A 20,083-nucleotide genomic window follows, 5' to 3' on the forward strand; every position below is an offset into this window, starting at 1 on the left:
ATAATTATCGTTATCGTTTTATCGCCCAGTCCTAACTCGTGCTCATCCCTACTAGGGATGCACCGATATGAAAATTTGCCACCGATACCGATTGTTCAACTAACACAATCGGCCGATACCGATTCCGATATTTGTGGCAACAATTTTTTTTTTTATATTTTTTAAATATATTTTTTTTGTAATATTTTTATTTTTGTATACTGTATATTTGTGTTACAAATTGTGCTCACCGATATGAACATAGGCCTCTTTACTTACTTAAAAAAAGGAAACATCAAGAAATAGCACTATCTCTCTCCCAGTATGTTCTGCAGGGCTGCAGCTAGCTACTAGTTCTCCCAGCATGGTCTACCTGCTGGGCTGCAGCTAGATACTATTGTCTCAACCAATGAAATTTTGATTGACAGTCGATTCTGCCAATTACGTCACACACCGCTTGCACCCGCCTCTGCTGTTACCACCAATCGGCAAGCGCGTATACATTTTTTACTTCGGCTTTTGTCCGCCATTGATTTTGAGTTGACGAGAGGTTTTCTAGAACAACAACACGGCACGGCTGACGTTTAGCTTTTAGCTCCGCAGGATGACTTAAACGAGGCATAATGATTTTACTGCAACTAATGTTATAATAAAACAAAGCCTTTCTATACATGTGTCTGATTGAAAACGTTATTAACAGATTGCAGAATGGGTACAACTCAGGGCTCTGTGAGCAACGGAAGGAACTGAGCTAGTATGAACGCTTGCTACGTTCGGGTAAATAATATGCTGATGTTATTGAACGTGTAACACTAACTATATAACGTTAATGCCACAAAACGAATGCCTTGTTAATCATAAGTAGTAACTTTGATGCAGTAGCTTGTGTGTGTGTGTGTGTGGGGGCCGGGGGCGGCGTTGTGCAGGTCGCGAGTGAACTTTTTTTTGTCTTGACGCTACACAAATTGATGGATATTTATCGGTTACTGCCATCGGCACATTCAAGCTTATCGGCCGATAGGCCGATTGCAGTCAACAAGGCACTTATCGGCCGATACTGATACCCGACCGATACATCGGTGCACCCCTAATCCCTCAAAGAGTTACAACAATACCATCAAATCAAGCGCACACCAAAGAGTTACCACCACACCATCAAATCAAGCGCACACCAAAGAGTTACCACCACACCATCAAATCAAGCGCACACCAAAGAGTTACCACCACACCATCAAATCAAGCGCACATCAGGAAGGGCACAACTCTATCAGCTGAGTAACAATGTTCATCAAAGTGTTGTGTGCTACAGTGTAGGTTAGTATTAGGGATGTCCGATATTATCGGCAGTAAAATGTGATATCGGAAAATATCGGTATCGGTTTAAAAAAAGAAAAAAACAATAACAATATTTGTTATATATATATCCAGTGAAATGATTAGTTACCTGAAATTATTCCGTTTTTTGGGGTGGGAAACCCTGCATATATCGGTATCGGTTGATATCGGTATCGGAAATTAAGAGTTGGACAATATCGGAATATCGGTATCGGTAAAAAAGCCAATATCGAGCATCCCTAGTTAGTATATTAGGACAAGTGCATGACAGTAAGGTTAGTTAGGGTTAGATTATTTTATATATATTTATTTATCTATAACAAAACCAAAAACGATCGGTATCGGCAGTGTATCGGCCGATATGGCTCATAGAAGATCGGTGATCGGTATCGGTGGCAAAAAACGTGATCGGGCATCCCTAGTTACCACAATACCATCAAATCAAGCGCACACCAAAGAGTTACCACAATACCATCAAATCAAGCGCACAGTCCGCACACCAAAGAGTTACCACAATACCATCAAATCAAGCGCACAGTCGCACACCAAAGAGTTACCACAATACCATCAAATCAAGCGCACACCAAAGAGTTACAACAATACCATCAAATCAAGCGCACACCAAAGAGTTACCACAATACCATCAAATCAAGCGCACACCAAAGAGTTACAACAATACCATCAAATCAAGCGCACACCAAAGAGTAGGGATGGGTACCGAATTCGGTACTTTTAAGGTACCGAACCGAAACACGTCGGTACTACAGAGTATCGATTCAAGTGAGATACAAAAAAAAGAAAAGAAAAAAATACATTTTTTTTACCTTTTTTCTTTTCATGTCAACGTTCACAAGCACAATACACGCTTACCTAGGATTTGACTTGATTCACAACAAAGCAGTCGGAGCAATGGCAAGCCGAAAATGGTCGAAATTGTAGTTATTTGAAGTTTTGATTTTATTTTTTTACGACTGAGGTAGGTAAATAATTATTTTTCGACTAAAGTACAGAAAAAAGGTACCGTTGGGTACCGGTATCGATTCACAGATACCGGTACCGTATCGGTTCAAATGTGAAAGGTACCCATCCCTACCAAAGAGTTACAACAATACCATCAAATCAAGCGCACACCAAAGAGTTACCACAATACCATCAAATCAAGCGCACACCAAAGAGTTACCACAATACCATCAAATCAAGCGCACACCAAAGAGTTACCACAATACCATCAAATCAAGCGCACACCAAAGAGTTACCACAATACCATCAAATCAAGCGCACACCAAAGAGTTACCACAATACCATCAAATCAAGCGCACACCAAAGAGTTACCACAATACCATCAAATCAAGCGCACACCAAAGCGTTACCACAATACCATCAAATCAAGCGCACACCAAAGCGTTTGTCACACAGAGCAAGAGTTAGTCCACGTTGCTGACACCTTCTTCTTACAGTCTTCTACTATCATGCACTCTTCCACTAATTAATCTACTATGTCTATATTACTACCTACTATACTAACATATCTCTACTACTCTGCACTCATCACTTTCGTAGTGTATTGCACTACCAAAGGACCTAGCATGTCCTACATGCTCTGTAAATAACTATGTACAGATACCGAGATGTCCCACCATGTTACCTGTTTATTGCACAATGTTGTTTTTTATTGGATTCTATTATATGTTGTACACTTGTACCCACTGTATTGCACATCGTTGCGGGCAAGACCCCCCGCATTTCATTGTATACTTGTATGCCGTGACAAATAAAACTCTTGACTTGACTGCAGCACCCAAGTTTCACTGTTTGATGAACATGGTCACTCAGCTGATGGAGTTGTACCTTCCTGCTGACCCGTCTTGTAAATCGCTTTGGATTATGATTGAATTAAATGATGACTAAATGTAATGAAACATGATTTCATGTTGGGTACACTTATAATGTGCATTTGAGCTTTTTGTTGCATTTTGTACTTTCGTTTTGTATATTTTGTATAGTGTTTGGTGTTTATTCTTTTAACTTTTTTACTGTCTGAACTGAAGCACAATCTCTGAATCTCAGGAGGCTCACACAGAACCAAGCCTTTCACTGTAATGTACATGTACCTTATATGTGACAAATAAAACAAAACTTGAAGAAGTTGAAGTCAAGCGCACACCAGAGCGCCGTGGGAGGAGCTACCTGTGATGCGGGTGGAGATGCTGACCAGGCGCGCGGTGCGCGGCCGCGTGCTGGACGACTCCCTGGAGTAGCGATCCCCGAAGCACATCCCCAGCAGCTCCTTGCGCAGCGTCTTGTTCCACAGGCCGTAGATGAGCGGGTGGCAGACGGCGCTGCAGAAGGACAGCCAGGCCACCAGCGTCTCTGCGCCCGGAGACACGCTGCCCTGCCCCCACAGCGCCTCGGTGCACACCACCCCCACGTACGGCCCCCAGGTCAGCAGGAAGGTGCCCACCACCACCAGGATGGTGACGAAGGCCTTGCACTGGCTGCCCGCGTACACCAGGCTCCGCCGGCTGCCGTTGGAGGAGGTGGAGGTGCTGGAGTTCTTGCGGCCGCTCCTCTGGGCGCCCTGGTCCTGCACCACCGTGCCGCAGTGCACCTTGCGCGCCTTCGTGCGGGCCACGCGGAAGATCACCCCGTAGCAAACCAGCATGGCGAGGAGGGGCGGCAGGGCACACCAGGTGACCCAGAAGGCCGTGTAGCCGGGCTCCCGGTGCCAGGACACCACGCAGGTCCACTTGAAGCAGTCGAACCCGAAGGAGGACCAGCCGAACAGCGGGGGCAGGCAGGCCACCAGGGAGTGCAGCCAGACGTAGGAGAGGACCAGCACCGCCCGGGTCCCTGTGATCTTCATGGGGTAGACCATGGGGTAGAGCACGGCATAGTACCTGGGGGGGAGGAGTTAGTGACCATGGGGTAGAGCACGGCATAGTACCTGGGGGGGAGGAGTTAGTGACCATGGGGTAGAGCACGGCATAGTACCTGGGGGGGAGGGGCCAGGGCAGTTAGTGACCTATCAGAGCACGGCATAGTACCTGAGGGGGAGGGGCCAGGGCAGTTAGTGACCTATCAGAGCACGGCATAGTACCTGAGGGGGAGGGGCCAGGGCAGTTAGTGACCTATCAGAGCACGGCATAGTACCTGAGGGGGAGGGGCCAGGGCAGTTAGTGACCTATCAGAGCACGGCATAGTACCTGGGGGGAGGGGCCAGGGCAGTTAGTGACCAACCAGAGCACGGCATAGTACCTGGGGGGGAGGGGGAGGGGCAGTTAGTGACCTATCAGAGCACGGCATAGTACCTGAGGGGGAGGGGCCAGGGCAGTTAGTGACCTATCAGAGCACGGCATAGTACCTGAGGGGGAGGGGCCAGGGCAGTTAGTGACCTATCAGAGCACGGCATAGTACCTGAGGGGGAGGGGCAGTTAGTGACCTATCAGAGCACGGCATAGTACCTGAGGGGGAGGGGCCAGGGCAGTTAGTGACCTATCAGAGCACTGCATAGTACCTGGAGGGGGAGGGGCAGAGTTAGTGACCTATCAGAGCACGGCATAGTACCTGGGGGGAGGGGCCAGGGCAGTTAGTGACCTATCAGAGCACGGCATAGTACCTGGGGGGAGGGGCCAGGGCAGTTAGTGACCTATCAGAGCACAGCATAGTACCTGAGGGGGAGGGCAGTTAGTGACCTATCAGAGCACTGCATAGTACCTGAGGGGGAGGGGCCAGGGCAGTTAGTGACCTATCAGAGCACGGCATAGTACCTGAGGGGGAGGGGCCAGGGCAGTTAGTGACCTATCAGAGCACGGCATAGTACCTGAGGGGGAGGGGCCAGGGCAGTTAGTGACCTATCAGAGCACTGCATAGTACCTGGAGGGGGAGGGGCAGAGTTAGTGACCTATCAGAGCACTGCATAGTACCTGGAGGGGGAGGGGCAGAGTTAGTGACCTATCAGAGCACTGCATAGTACCTGTAGGGGGAGGGGCAGAGCTAGTGACCTATCAGAGCACCGCATAGTACCTGGAGGGGGAGGGGCAGTTAGTGACCTATCAGAGCACTGCATAGTACCTGGAGGGGGAGGGGCAGTTAGTGACCTATCAGAGCACTGCATAGTACCTGAGGGGGAGGCGTGAATATTTTAGGCAACCAACTTGTGTTTAGCGTTTCTCTGATTGGCCACTACGCCCATGTGACCACGGCAGCGCGAGAGAGCGGCAGCGCGGAAATAGGCTGTCTATTGCCATTCTCTAAGACAAACTCTAACCTTAACCAGCTCCTTAACAGCGCCTAAACTTAACCCTTCTTCTTTTTTTTTTTGGTCTTTTTCCCCCTCCATTTTCCTCCGATTTTCTCCCATTCCAATGTTAGTCGTATGCCAATTCCCAGTCCCTTCCTGATCGCTGCGCACTTACCCCCCACAGTCAGATCATCTGGGAGAGTGGAGGCTACCACGTGCTTCCTCCGACACACGTCCAGCCAATCACCGCTTCTTTTCACCTGGCAGCGCGGATTCTCATTGAGAGGGCGTAGCGTGTGGGAGGACCACACTATCCCCCTCACGTCCAATCCGCGCTTAGCAGGCGCCCTGACCGAACTGTAGGAGTCGCTGTTTACAACGACCCGGACCCACCCCGCCAGCTTCTCCCACCCTCTGATACAGCCAATTGTATCAGTGCAGACGGCCAGCCAAGCTGGTGACAACCCCGGAGCTGTGAGCTGGATTCGAACAGGCGAACCAAGCTCACAGCTCCGGGGCTGGTGACGAACGCAATCTCCGCTCGACCACCTAACCGCCTTAAACTTAACCCTTCTAACCTTAAGCAACTCCGAAACAATGCCTAACCTTAACCAACTCCGAAACAATGCTTAAAGTTATGCCTAAACTTAACGGCGAAAGAATGCGAATACACGTTAAAAAAAAAAAAAAAAAAAATTGAAGGGAATCGAACTAGCCAGCAACGAGCCGTAGGATCCACAGCCATGCAGCGTTGCCAATTGAGCTATTTCTGGATACTGAATAAGGGGCGGTTACTGGCATATAATGCTGCCGCGTCACCGCGGGGGCGTGGCTAGACGCAAGTTGGGCGTGGTTAGACACAAGTTGGTTGCCTTTAATATTTAGGCGAGGGGGAGGGGCAGTTAGTGAACATGGTGTCAATAACATGGTGACAACATGGTGACAACATGGTGACAACACGCAGGGTGATTCTACAATACAAGATGGAAACAAAGGTCATATTTAGGTAAAAGTTTATACAAAATAAAAGGTTTTGTCCGTTGATGACATTGAAGATTAGAGCCCTTGTTCTCCGGTCGATCACAATCTCAAGTTTTGAGAAAACCTGTCTGCGATCACAGGAATAAAACCTGTCTGCGATCACAGGAATAAAACCTGTCTGCGATCACAGGAATAAAACCTGTCTGCGATCACAGGAATAAAACCTGTCTGCGATCACAGGAATAAAACCTGTCTGCGATCACAGGAATAAAACCAAACCTGTCTGCGATCACAGGAATAAAACCTGTCTGCGATCACAGGAATAAAACCTGTCTGCGATCACAGGAATAAAACCCGTCTGCGATCACAGGAATAAAACCAAACCTGTCTGCGATCACAGGAATAAAACCTGTCTGCGATCACAGGAATAAAATGTCCGATTTTTCTTTGGTTGGATTCTCATTTTAAAGGACATTAATACACAGACTTATTTGATCCTGTGTTCATATTTAAATTCGGGTATGGCCTACCAAGAACCAGAGTTTGGACCATCATGACAGACCAAGCCAAGGCGCAGCCAGACGGCCACGCCTACAGCCAGGAGAGCGTGCAGACTGACCTGTCGATGGCGATGGCCCCCAGAGTGAGCATGCTGGCAGAGCTGATGAGCAGGTAGAGCAGGGCGGTGAAGTTGCACCACACCACGCCGAACACCCACTCCCTCCTGGCCGAGCTGACCACCACAAAGGGCAGGACCAGCACAGAGAGGAGCAGGTTGGACACAGTCAGGCTGAACACAAACTTGTTGCTGGGGGTCAGCAGGTAGGGCCTCCGATAAAGAGTGGCCACGATCAGCAGGTTCCCGAGGCAGGCCAGGAGGGTGATGGTCCCGATGGAGATGGACTCCAGCACCACCGGCCCGCCGCCATGCTCCAGGGCGCTGCAGTTCTTGCTGGTGTTCATGGTGAGAGACTGGGTCGCCGGGGAGGTGAAGGCATAGCCGGGGACTGGCAGAGAGGGAACGACATGACACGGTTTTCTACACAAGTTATACTTCCTAGCATTCCAACATTGATTCTTCTCATAGTCACAATGCAAATGTAGATGCTAGTCTCTACAAGTGAAATGACCGTCACAAATATCCCAGACATTTGAGCCAATCTAGGGAGAGTGAAAATCCATTTTGGGAAATTAGCTTATTTGCCATCTACCCTGGAGTTAGACAAGAAGACACATACCTTTTCTCTTCTCTGTGCATGCAGTAGGAGTAGGAAGACGCGCACCGTTAACCTAGCTTAGCGTCAGTCACTGGAAGTAGGTTCCTCCATTAGCCTAGTTCCCCAACGTCTTCCTACTCCTACTGCATGCACAGAGAAGAAAAGGGTATCTGCTTGTCTAACTCCAGGGTAGATGGCAAATAAGCTAAATTTCCCAAAATGTTGGAGTTTTCCTTTAAAGGAATACTTCTTGGAACCCCTGCTCCATTGGCTAACTTACAACAACAATGTCTTTTCCTCATTCTAGCTCCAGCTAGTTATCCACAAACCAATGCAAAGTCAATGGGGTCGAGCTCCCGTCTGTACAAGCTGACTGAGGAGGGCAAAACCACTCTCAAATAGCACCTGGGCAATTCCATGCAAATGTCAACCTCACCATGAAAAAATTTAAATAACATGATCATAACCAAACCAATTTCAAATGTATCATCAAGGTCTATATTTTTAGTACAAAATAGATTTGATCGTAATATTTATGAGAATGCATGTTTTTTCACACTACAGGAGGAGACACAATGATGTAAAAATGTATTTTTCGATTAACCTAATTGTATGACTTTCTGAATGGCCAGAATGGCAAAAAAAATATCAACAGATATTTTTCTAACCTCACCTTTGGTCATGAAGGGCTGTTGTATCAATATGTGAATCAATTATGTACTTTGTGTCTTTCCATTGGCAGGTGAATGGAATTGATTGAAAACTTTATGAACAGATTGCAGAATGGGTACAATACAATACGGCTCAATACACACAATTGTTAAGGGGATGCAGACCAGAGAAAGACTTTCGTCTTGTTTTCGTCCTGATGAATTGAAAATGGGGGACCCTGATGTAAACAAGACGAAAGTCTTTCTCTGGTCTGCATCCCCTTAACAATTGTGTGTATTGAGCTGTACTGTATTGTACCCATTCTGCAATCTGTTAATAAAGTTTTCAATCAATCAATCATCAAACATCAGGGTCCCTGGTAAGTAGCAAATAGGGCTAGGGTTCCAAAAGAGTGAACTATGCCTTTATTAACAACAAGATTTCTTGCACACAAAAAAAGAAAAGAAACAAAGAACATCTGCGTTCATAAGGTAACATCCAACGTTATCAAGACGGATCACTCCTATATATATATAAGTATATATCACTTTTAAGATGAGCCCGACACCAGTTCTCATGACTTTATTACGAGGCGGTTCTGTCAGAATATAGAACTATAGACACGTTGTTCCACTCATGTTATTACAGTACATCTCAGAGCAGCACTTACAGTAACATGTCTGATAGTTGTGTATTCTACTGGTGTTAGTGGCTCAGTGGAGCTCGCGGCTAGCAGCTAGCTCATGTAGCATGAGGCTAAGCTAAGCTAAGTGAAGGTAACTACTCGGTAACTTTCTCCATTGTCTCCAGAAACACAACAACAGATCTCCTGCTCACCGGCTCCTCTGCGCTGCTGTGGCCCCGGGGCCCCCCGTCCTCCTGCATCCTGCTGCTGCTCTCTCACACCGACACACCGAGGACTACTGCACCGCCACACTAACTCACTAACTCACTCACTAACTCCGTCACCAACATAGTTTACTTTATTATCCAGAGCAGAAGTTCAACCGCTGCGGTGCAATGGCGTCCCCTCCTCCCCCCTCTCTCTCCCCCCCTCCTCCTCCCCTTCTCATCCTCCCCCCTCCTCCTCCTCCCCCCTCTCTCTCCCCCCTCCTCCTCCCCTTCTCATCCTCCCCCCTCCTCCTCCTCCCCCCTCCCCAAGTTTCAAGTTTCTTTATTAGTTGTCATCCAGAAGTACAGAATACTTTTATACAAAATGATTCTTTCTGTTTCGCTCCAGAGACTGTGCTAGGGGCAAAAATAGATACATATAAAATAAGTATAGCAAGTATAAAATAGAAGTCAAGTACGTAGACAAAAAGTGTTCAATATATACATATATACAGTGTACAATGCAGAGTAGAAGTAACTGAGTTACAATACAATATACTATACAGTACAATGCCCCCCCCCCCCCCCTCCTCCGCTTTCTTACTTCAACTCCATCTTTAAAGTTGTTTCTCATTGAAATTGAATGTTGTGTCAAATTTGTAACAAACAGGAAATGCACGTCAGTAGTTAAAATGTACTTGGAAATGTTTGTCTGAAGAAGTTAGTCACCAAAATGACATTTATTTTTTTGATAAATTTTTTAAAATTTTCATCAACAACACAACATCAACAACAATAATAAGAACAACAATACCTAAATGACATTTCTTTAGTTCTTTGTTATATGAACTGTTATGACTTAATGTTTGTAAACTTTTACAATACAAATCAAATAAAAATCTAATTTGACAAGGGAACATTAGCTAGTTCTCCATCTTAAAACATACAAGTTGTTTGCTATGGGCATTACATTTGAATAGCGTTCGCTAGCTAATTTAATTAAAAGTTCTAAAATACTACAAAACTATAAATATTTCTGAAGCATGCTTGGCGTGGTGCATTGTTGAGGCATGTGTTTGTAACGACTCAATACCAGTATGAATGTAGGCTACAATTTATGTAGTGACTCTTAGTAGGCTTTCATTTTATGAATGAAGGAGCTGCGTCACTGTCAGCGCTCTGGACCACCAACGTAGATCAGAGCTTCCCTCACGTCATTCTCCACCAAGCCCATCTGAAAGGAGCGTTTTTGTCTGGGCTTCAGTCCACTAGATGGCACACAACCACTTTGTTTAGCATGTTCCCAGTCGGCAGTGAATAAAGTCATAATAATAATAATGTCACTATGAATTGAAAATGGGGGACCCTGATGTAAACAAGACAAAAGTCTTTCTCTGGTCTGCATCCCCTTAACAATTGTCTGTATTGTACCCATTCTGCAATCTGTTAATAAAATGTTCAATCAATCAATGACTTTGCAACAAAAATGCTTGAGGACAAAGGCACATTTATTTGTTTACACTCAAAACTTTGAACATTTCCATCATACAAATGTATTTGGCTACTCCCACTTTCCCCTCGTACAGTAAACACGCTAATTTAAAACACTGCTCCCTCCTTCAAGAGAGTCATACGACTGTACGTATTGTATCTGCCAGTGAAGGCTGATGTTAAAACTTTGGCATGGGAATCTGTGGTGTGTAGTCAGTCAGCAGCGACACCATCAGTCCCTGGAGAGAAGAGGCACACAGTTAGAGAGAATGAATGAATGAATGAATGAAAACTTTATTAACAGATTGCAGAATGGGTACAGTACAGTACAGCTCAATACATACAATTGTTAAGGGGATGCAGACCAGAGAAAGACTTTCGTCTTGTTTACATCAGGGTCCCCCATTTTCAATTCATCGTAACATATATGACATACATGACATACAGATAGACAGTACTGCTACAGAAGAGAAGAGAGAAGAGGCACACAGTTAGAGAGAAGAGAAGAGAGAAGAGGCACACAGTTAGAGAGAAGAGAAGAGAGAAGAGGCACACAGTTAGAGAGAAGAGAAGAGAGAAGAGGCACACAGTTAGAGAGAAGAGAAGAGAGAAGAGGCACACAGTTAGAGAGAAGAGAAGAGAGAAGAGGCACACAGTTAGAGAGAAGAGAAGAGAGAAGAGGCACACAGTTAGAGAGAAGAGAAGAGAGAAGAGGCACACAGTTAGAGAGAAGAGAAGAGAGAAGAGGCACACAGTTAGAGAGAAGAGAAGAGAGAAGAGGCACACAGTTAGAGAGAAGAGAAGAGAGAAGAGGCACACAGTTAGAGAGAAGAGAAGAGAGAAGAGGCACACAGTTAGAGAGAAGAGAAGAGAGAAGAGGCACACAGTTAGAGAGAAGAGAAGAGAGAAGAGGCACCCAAAGCTGTAAAGGAATGTGAATCACTACCCACTTTCAAAAACACTCTCAAAAAACACCTACGGGAGACGGCAATTCGAAACTGGCCCCTGTAAATGTCCTAACCCAACCCCCTCCAATGTACAGTAAATGACCAAGTATGGTTTTGTCAATATTCCAATGTACAGTTTTGCTTGTACAGTTGTACAGTGTTCCCCACCCACCCCTCCTACCCAAACCCCCCCCACACCCCACCCACCCAACCACCTCCAATGTACAGTTTTTACGTCAAATGTATATACTCTCTTTTCTGGACTCTTTTTGTATCACAAACAGTACTGTATTTGCAAATCTGGTATGTCATAAATGTATAGATGTAGCAGTACTGTCTATCTGTATGTCATGTGTGTCATATATGTCCTGATTAATTGAAAATGGGGGACCCTGATGTAAACAAGACGAAAGTCTTTCTCTGGTCTGCATCCCCTTAACCAGGGCTGTACGTTAACTTTTTTTGCACATAGCACTGGTGCTACAGAGGTTGATAGTTTTGTAGCACAGGCCAAAATCGCGTAGCACAAGTATAAAACGTGTTATATTTGTAACAGTCACAAATGTGCCTATTGTATTTGTGTTATTTAGTTGCAGTGCCATGTTTGGCTGTCATTTTCATGCTGACAAGTTGACGTCACACAGCCAGACACGTTACGTGTAAGGAATTATGGGATTTTGTGTTGGGTGTATGGACTCTACTATAGGGTGGGAATCACCAGTTTCATCACGATACGATATCGATTCTTTGGACAACGATACGATATTTGCCGATATCTGCCACGATACGATACGATGCAGGTGCCTGCAATCGATATGAGACGATATCATAAGCCAATTTAACACAATCAGTAACATTTAGATCAACTCAAAAAAGGCTACGGAAATATCATTTGACATTTTAATTTTTACCTCTTCCAGTCTTTTAAAGGAAAAACAATCTATTGTTTTGAATACAAATAGACCGCCTGTTCACTGTAAAGTGCCACGTTTTGATATATTGAGCTTTAAACTTTAATTAAGTATATTTTTTTGGAACTCACAACACGCAACCGTTCCTACAATTGTTTTATGTTGCATGATGATCATGAATACATTTATTATGTATTGTATTTTTTATGTTTAAATATCAAAATTATCTTTCCACCCTCAGTACATTTACTATCAATATAATATACTCGTCTGACTTCATCTGATCTTTCCAAACGCACACACACACACACACACACACACACACACAGAAGGGAGACTGTCTGCCCCCCCCCCCCCCCCCTCCTTCCCAGTCCTCACTCTGCCCGTCTGCTGTTCTCTCTATATGGCTCTGAACAGCTTGTTGTTAGCTTACGCTAACGTAACGTTAATTTCGATCTTTAACATGGAATGGTGAGGATTGCAAAGCATGTTAGATGCATTTGACCCGTTGCGGAATAAAACAGCAGGGATTTGTTTTGGGTCGCTGTTGGGTCGCTGTTGCAATGTCTGTGTTCCAGACGCTACTGCGCGCTGTGCTGTAGAGCCGAGCGGATACGAGTCGACTCCACGGGATTTTCAAAATAAGAGTATCATATGAACTGAACGTTGCTAGCTGCCGGAGCCATAGATATTATGGCTGGAGCTGCGCTTCTGCGGAGATGAGACTTGCCACAGGATTTTCAAAATAAGAGTATCGATATGAACCGAATGCCTATCGCACGGGTGCTACTGAAGTAAATCCATTCATCGCACAGGCCGATGTTGCTGTAGCACGTGCAACATATATCTCGCACTGTACAGCCCTGCCTTAACAATTGTGTGTATTGAGCCGTACTGTATTGTACCCATTCTGCAATCTGTTAATAAAGTTTTCAATCAATCAATCAAACACAGTTGACATCATACACTCCATGAACACAGAATAAAACAGCAGGGACCATTTCCCCTGAATCACATCAAGTGTGCTGAACTGCAAACTAATATTAGAAACTACTAGTAGTCATAGTACGCGCTGAGCCGTGGATGCACTCCGAAATATTGACCACTATGAAAACCAGAGAAAAAAAATGCTCTGAGTTTCGTAAAAGTCAGTCAGTTGAGCAGTGAACTGCAAGCCCACGTGACTGAACTCAAACTGCAAAGAAACAGACTAAGAAATGACGTAAACTCCATGATTAAAACTGAAAAAAAGAATTTCATCAATGACAAAACTGAGGAAAACAAAAATAAACCCAGTGAACTTTGGAAATTACTCAATAATCAACTAGGCTGCAGTAAAAAACTTAAAACCAGGTTCTCAAACATAAACATAAAGACGGACAACACGCTCCTCACAGACAAGCGGGATGTAGCCAATTACTTAAACATTTTCTTTTCAAACATAGCCACAACACTGGTAAACAAACTACCCTCCCACTCAGGGCATTATGGGGTAGAACACATCATAGCCTACTACAAAAACCTAGGGGTCAGCAAAGACGATTTAAAACTAGAAATGGTAACAACCGATGAGGTACTCAAAAAACTGAGCGCCCTCCAACCGAACAAGGCCACTGGCCATGACAACATCCCCTCCAAATTCCTCAGAGACTCAGCAGCCGCCATCACCCCAGTCATCACACACATAATAAACCTCTCCATAAAACAGGGACACATACCCAAATACTTCAAAATTGCGAGAGTAACCCCCCTGCACAAAAAGGGCAGCAAATTAGACCCAGGCAACTACCGCCCTGTTTTTCTATTCTTACCTCCATCTCGAAAGTCATGGAAAAAATAGTATACGAACAGGTCGAACAAGGCCTCGCGGAAAAAAATCTAATCTACGAATTCCAATCTGGCTTCAGAACATCCCACTCCACTGACACATGCCTTCTCTATTTGAACGACCACATCAAACAAGAGGTGGACGGGGGCAAATACTGCGGCATGGTCATGCTGGACCTACAAAAGGCCTTCGACACTGTCAATCACTCCATTCTGATTGACAAGCTAAAAGCAATTGGTTTTGATAGTCTATCAGTGAGCTGGATGCAATCCTACCTGGAGGGGAGAGAACAGATGGTAGAGGTAAACGGTACCCTATCCCCCCCCCCTCACAGTGAACTGTGGTGTTCCACAAGGAAGCATACTAGGACCGCTTCTGTTCCTAATTTATGCAAATAACATGTCGTCAGCTTGTGACTGCAACTTGTTCCTGTTCGCGGACGACTCAGCCCTGCTGGTCTCTGACAAGAACAAGTTACAGGTTGAAAAAACCCTCAGCTTGGAACTAGGCAAAATCTGCATATGGCTCGCCGACAACAAACTATCATTACACATGGGCAAAACAGAGTCCATTCTCTTCGGTTCAAATAACAAACTCAGCAAGACCGACGGCTTCTCAGTTACAGTGGGTGACAATATTGTCACAAGGAAAGATGAAATTACCTACCTGGGTTCCATCCTAGAGGCTAATCTTTCCTGTGACAAAATGGCATCCAATGTAATAAAAAAAGCCAACCAACGAACTCGATTCTTGTACCGGATCTCCTCTCTGGTAAACAAGAATACCCTGAAGACTCTGGCAGGAGCACTCATTCAAGGGTACTACGACTATGCGTGCACCTCATGGTACCAAAGCACCTCAAAGGCGCTAAAAACAAGATTACAAACATCACAAAACAAACTGGCCAGACTACTGCTTGACCTTACTCCTAGAACCCACCTCACCCCTGCCCACTTTGACAAACTAGGATGGCTTAGAGTAGACGACAGAGTACAGCAACTTGCAATGGGCCTGGTCTACAAGATACACTAAGGTACCCATGTACATGTCAAAATACTTCCCAAAGGTCAGTGAATACCACGACCACAACACCAGAGGGAGCTCCACAAATCATGTTAAACCCAGATTCGGCTCAAACAAGGGACTAAACACGTTTCGCAATTACATCAATGTGGAACGCCCTACCCAAAGCTGTAAAGGAATGTGAATCACTACCCACTTTCAAAACCACTCTCAAAGAGCATCTACGGGAGACTGCAATTCGAAACTGGCCCCTGTAAATGTCCTAACCCAACCCCCTCCAATGTACAGTAAATGTCCTAACCCAATAATACACGAGACCCTCTTCTTGGCTCGCCTCGTGTGTGAGGGAGATACCCCCCTCCAACAGCCCTGCAACACCCCCTCCCGCCTCCTTCCGCACATGGCGCCGCCTAGGTCGGCTGCCAGTCTGTTTGCGGTGGTGAATACGTATGTTTGTCTCAAGGCTAGCCCTACATGCATCATCAAAGCGCATGTAGGTGTTTTTATGCTCTGTACCATTATTACTATCTAAAATGTAATAATTGTGGAATATTACTGTAATGAGCTGTATGTGTATGATCCAAGCATTCCATGTGAGGGTATTCTGTATTTCTGCATGTCAACTAATAAAGAAACTTGAACTTGGGACCAAGTAAGGTTTCGTCGATAATCCAATGTACAGTTACCCCCCCCCCCCTACCCCGCCTACCCAACCACCCCCCCCACCCCATTGTACCCATTCTGCAATCTGTTAATAACATTTTCAATCAATCAATCAATCAATAGTAGTAGTAATAATAATAATTGTAAAACTAGTAGGCCTACAGGGCGGCTACGTGGCGTAGTGGGCAAGGCGCTCGCCACGAAATGCTGGAGACGCTGGGCTCGTCAGTTCGAGCCCAGCGCTCCACATTTGCTTTCAGTTTAGCTGGTCGTCCGTACTAATACACATTGGCTGTATTAGGGGGTGGGAAACTGATGGGTGGGGATCGGGCGTTGTGGACAGCGACTCCTACAGGTCGGTTGGTGCGCCTGCGCAGTAGAATCAGGAAGTGTCGGGGGCAGCGTGAGCCTCCCACGCGTTACTCCTCGCCACTGAAAGATCGAGCTGCGCAGGTGAAAAGATGCGACTGCTGTTACCTCAAGTACCGGAGGGGACTTGTGCTATGTATGACTTAGTCCACATTGCAGCCGGCCAGTGGGAGGCAAGAAACAGCGTCCGTGACAGGGGAGGGTTGAATTGGATGATACGAAATTGGGATGGGAGAAAATATAGAAAATGGGAGAAAAAGTGGAAAAAAAAAATAAATAAAAAAACTAGTAGGCCTACTTCATTAACACGCTAACATTATTGAAATGTGCTTAGTCTTCTCCAGTCAGGCAAGAAGATAGATACCAGTTTCCTCGCTGTGCGTTCAGTAGAAAACTACCCGGCGGCAAGCTAGCCTAGCTTAGCACAAATTAATGTAAGCAGATACGGACCAGCTAGCCTAGCTGCTGGCCAAAAACACCTCTCCCAGAATCGGCTAGTGATCCGTATCCGCTTCCATTCATTTGTGCTAAGCTAGGCTAACGTGCCCATATTCCCGCTTCCAAAAAACCCCACATTGAGCTGGAATTAAACCACCATATACGAATACAACCTCTCCTCATTCTTCCTGACATTACTGCACGACTGATCGCTACAATACGTTCACTAGGCACCGATTGGACAAGTATTGTTATGCAGCTGAGAGAGGATGTTTTTTCACTGAAGACGCTGTTCTGTTATCAACCATCATTTCTTTGGACAATAAACCTTATAAACTCAGCTGCAGCCTGGACATTAAACTCTGTCAACATACACAACTTATTTTGTTACCAGAGTATAAAAACACTAGTAGGTGCATTGTGGCGCATTGTCAATTTATTAGTTAATGACAAGCGGCCACTATAGCTTCTCCAACTAACGTTATTTATTTAAATTGTTCCTGTTAATAATAATGAACATAAGTAGCATGGTAATAATACGTAGGTTATTGATCAATGAATGTATTGATAAATTATTGGTGTACAAATGATACACCAGTAGAACTTCTGTACTACTTCTACTGTAGAAGTCATGTTATTTCCTCATTGTGCCGTCGCCTCAAAAAATAGGATCGAGGCGATTTTTAGCGAGGCGACAGAAATTGCTGCGCGACCGTTGCTTCAAAATCTCCTGCCATGTGGGCTGTGTAGCTAAGGGGCTACACAACCCTGACTGTATTTAAATGTTTAGATTAGACCACTACTAAAGATATTAGTTAGCCAGACAATATAGTTACACAAAATGGCGGACACTCCATTAACTGCGAGGGGACAGTGAAACCGAGTTAAACAATCACTTTAATATTAATAGAAAACATACATAGAATATAAACACAGATCTCCAGTTACTACTATAATATCAATGCCACAATGTCCGAGGTAACGATAGTTCCTATACTACGGGTACCCGACCGTTGGAGCTCTGAATGGAGTAAGGCGGAGCGAAGCAGCACAGGGAAAAGCAAGATGGTAGATGGAGACGGTAATTCTCTCTAGAGCTCCGACTCCAGAGAACTGCAGACTGGTGGGATAATCCTGTCGTCGCTGGGGAAGAGGGTCTCGTACGGACCGGTCCTTGTATTCCTAGCGCCCGATGGCAGGATTAATAGCTATTAGTCCAAAAGCCTGTTGGCATGGGTGATAGCTAGTTAGCCCCTTTGCTAGGCTAACCCGAAGGAAGTCTTCAATAAGTAGTTAGATCCAGAACGTCGCTGGGTTCAACTATAAGTCTCTCCACGTTACTTCGCTTACACAAGTCACTATACTGTGCCAATAGTGGCTCGACAATATTATGGTTGTATCTAATTAGCCGTTCGGCTGTCTGTTTACAACTGCGCCAAAACGTTACTTCTCTCTCACTCTGTTAGTTTTCCTGTGGACTGAGCCTGTTCACCCACACAGATCAATGCGCTCTCTCTGGGCTTGTCCGGGCATGTTCTGAACATGTCTAGAGGGGCGCGCGCGCTGGCGCCTACGGCGTTAAGAATGGGACATATACAAAAGGCTATATATCCATATACAAAAAGGATATATATCTTATATATATAAACAATATATAAGTTATACAAAATAATAAACGCAGACTTTCAGTGTTAATCTGGACCTTCAGAACAGGCTGTCTCATTCATAACAATGGAGGCGATAGAATTCTGTCGGTCGAATGCGGTCAGGTGGCGTAGCGGAGATTGCGCTCGTCACCAATGCAAGAGGCTGCGGTCTCGACTCCCGGAGTCAGCATTGCTTGAGGCTTGGACTGATCGCTATACTAACCCGTTTGGCTGGGTTAGGGGGAGGGCAAGTCATGGGTGGGAATCTGGCGTTGTGGACAGCGATGCCCACAGGTCAGGTCTGGGCGCCTGTTCAGCGGAGGCAGGACTTGAGGAAGGCAGCGTGACCTCCCACGCGTTACACTTCACCAATGAGAGCCCTCGCTGCCAGGTGAAAAGAGAGCCGCTGGCTATCTCCACATGTGTCGGAGGAAGCATGTGGTGGACTTCAGGGTTCCCTTGTACCGACCAGTAGGGGGAACATGCGCACAACAACCAGGTAGGGGAGGGGGGGAATTGGCACAACGACTAAATTGGGACAGGGAGAAAAACAGAAAAAAATCTGAGAAAGAGAGGATTAAAAAATATATATAAAAGATTCTTTCGGTCGCCTCGCTTAAAACATCGGTCGCCGTGTGCGGACCACTTTACTTTCTTATATTATGATGAATTGAAAATGGGGGACCCTGATGTAAACAAGACGAAAGTCTTTCTCTAGTCTGCATCCCCTTAACAATTGTGTGTATTGAGCCGTACTGTATTGTACCCATTCTGCAATCTGTTAATAAAGTTTTCAATCAATCAATCAATCAATCAATCAATCAATCAATCAATCATATTCAGAGTTAATTATATTGTTTACACAGTTTCTTTTCATCTTTATTATAATTGTATTGCCTATATTTATGTCTTTCTACTATTACCCTGCCCATACCTGTACCCCACACTGCCCAAGGGGATCAATAAAGGAATATCTTATCTTAATTTAAAAACAAACCAACAGCTGTCTCTTTCGTCTCCGTGTTGTGATGGATCAATGTATCCGGGCCTCGATGAATTTAATGCTCCTCACCATAATGGTCCACTTCCTGTTCTCCGCCTCTGGGAAGACGAGCGAGCGGGGCGAGTAGAACACCTGGTCGTCCACCTCCTCCTGCTTCCGGGGCAGACAGTGCAGGAAGGTCCAGTCCGGCCTGGCCACGCTCCCTGTCTGCAGCGAACAGAGAGGTCAGACAGTGCAGGATGGTCTTACTTTCGCTATGTTTCTTAGGTGAAAGAATGACGTTTTCATGGCCTTATTAATATGGGACTTAACACATTGAGTGCCGACGACGACAAATGTCGTTTTATTTTTTTATTAGCGATCTGAATTCATATTTAATCAACCGAGTTTCCCGTTGGTACAGCAGCCCCTCCAGGAGCTCAGATGGGAAAAAAGCGCCCCCTATCGTCTATCCCTGAGTAACTGCAGGTCAGTCGATTAGACTGACCTGGGATCTGTAGATCTGTAGAGGTGGAGCCAACTGGCTCCAT

The 20,083-nt window shown here is 45.4% G+C and overlaps 1 protein-coding gene and 1 long non-coding RNA gene across 2 annotated transcripts in view; both read right to left on the reverse strand.

Moving 5' to 3' along the window:
- The window catches only part of gpr161b (G protein-coupled receptor 161b), a 31,367-nt gene extending 21,939 nt beyond the window's left edge, over positions 1–9,428 (reverse strand). The window contains exons 1-3 of the mRNA XM_084315201.1: positions 9,241–9,428; positions 7,155–7,542; positions 3,502–4,211 (exon numbers count right to left, since the gene is read on the reverse strand). Coding sequence (XP_084171327.1) covers positions 3,502–4,211; positions 7,155–7,498 — 1,054 coding nt within the window. The 5' untranslated portion in view covers positions 7,499–7,542; positions 9,241–9,428. The remainder of the gene's footprint in view (positions 1–3,501; positions 4,212–7,154; positions 7,543–9,240) is intronic.
- Positions 9,429–10,721: 1,293 nt separating this feature from the next.
- Positions 10,722–19,759, reverse strand: LOC311228567. The gene is made up of 2 exons (XR_014619673.1): positions 19,623–19,759; positions 10,722–10,964 (listed from the first exon to the last, which is right to left on the reverse strand). It is a non-coding gene; the product is annotated as an uncharacterized lncRNA (long non-coding RNA).
- Between the last annotated feature and the right edge of the window lie 324 nt (positions 19,760–20,083).

Source organism: Notolepis coatsorum, assembly GCF_963971535.1.
Source record: "Notolepis coatsorum genome assembly, chromosome: 5".
NCBI classification, from domain to species: domain Eukaryota; kingdom Metazoa; phylum Chordata; class Actinopteri; order Aulopiformes; family Paralepididae; genus Notolepis; species Notolepis coatsorum.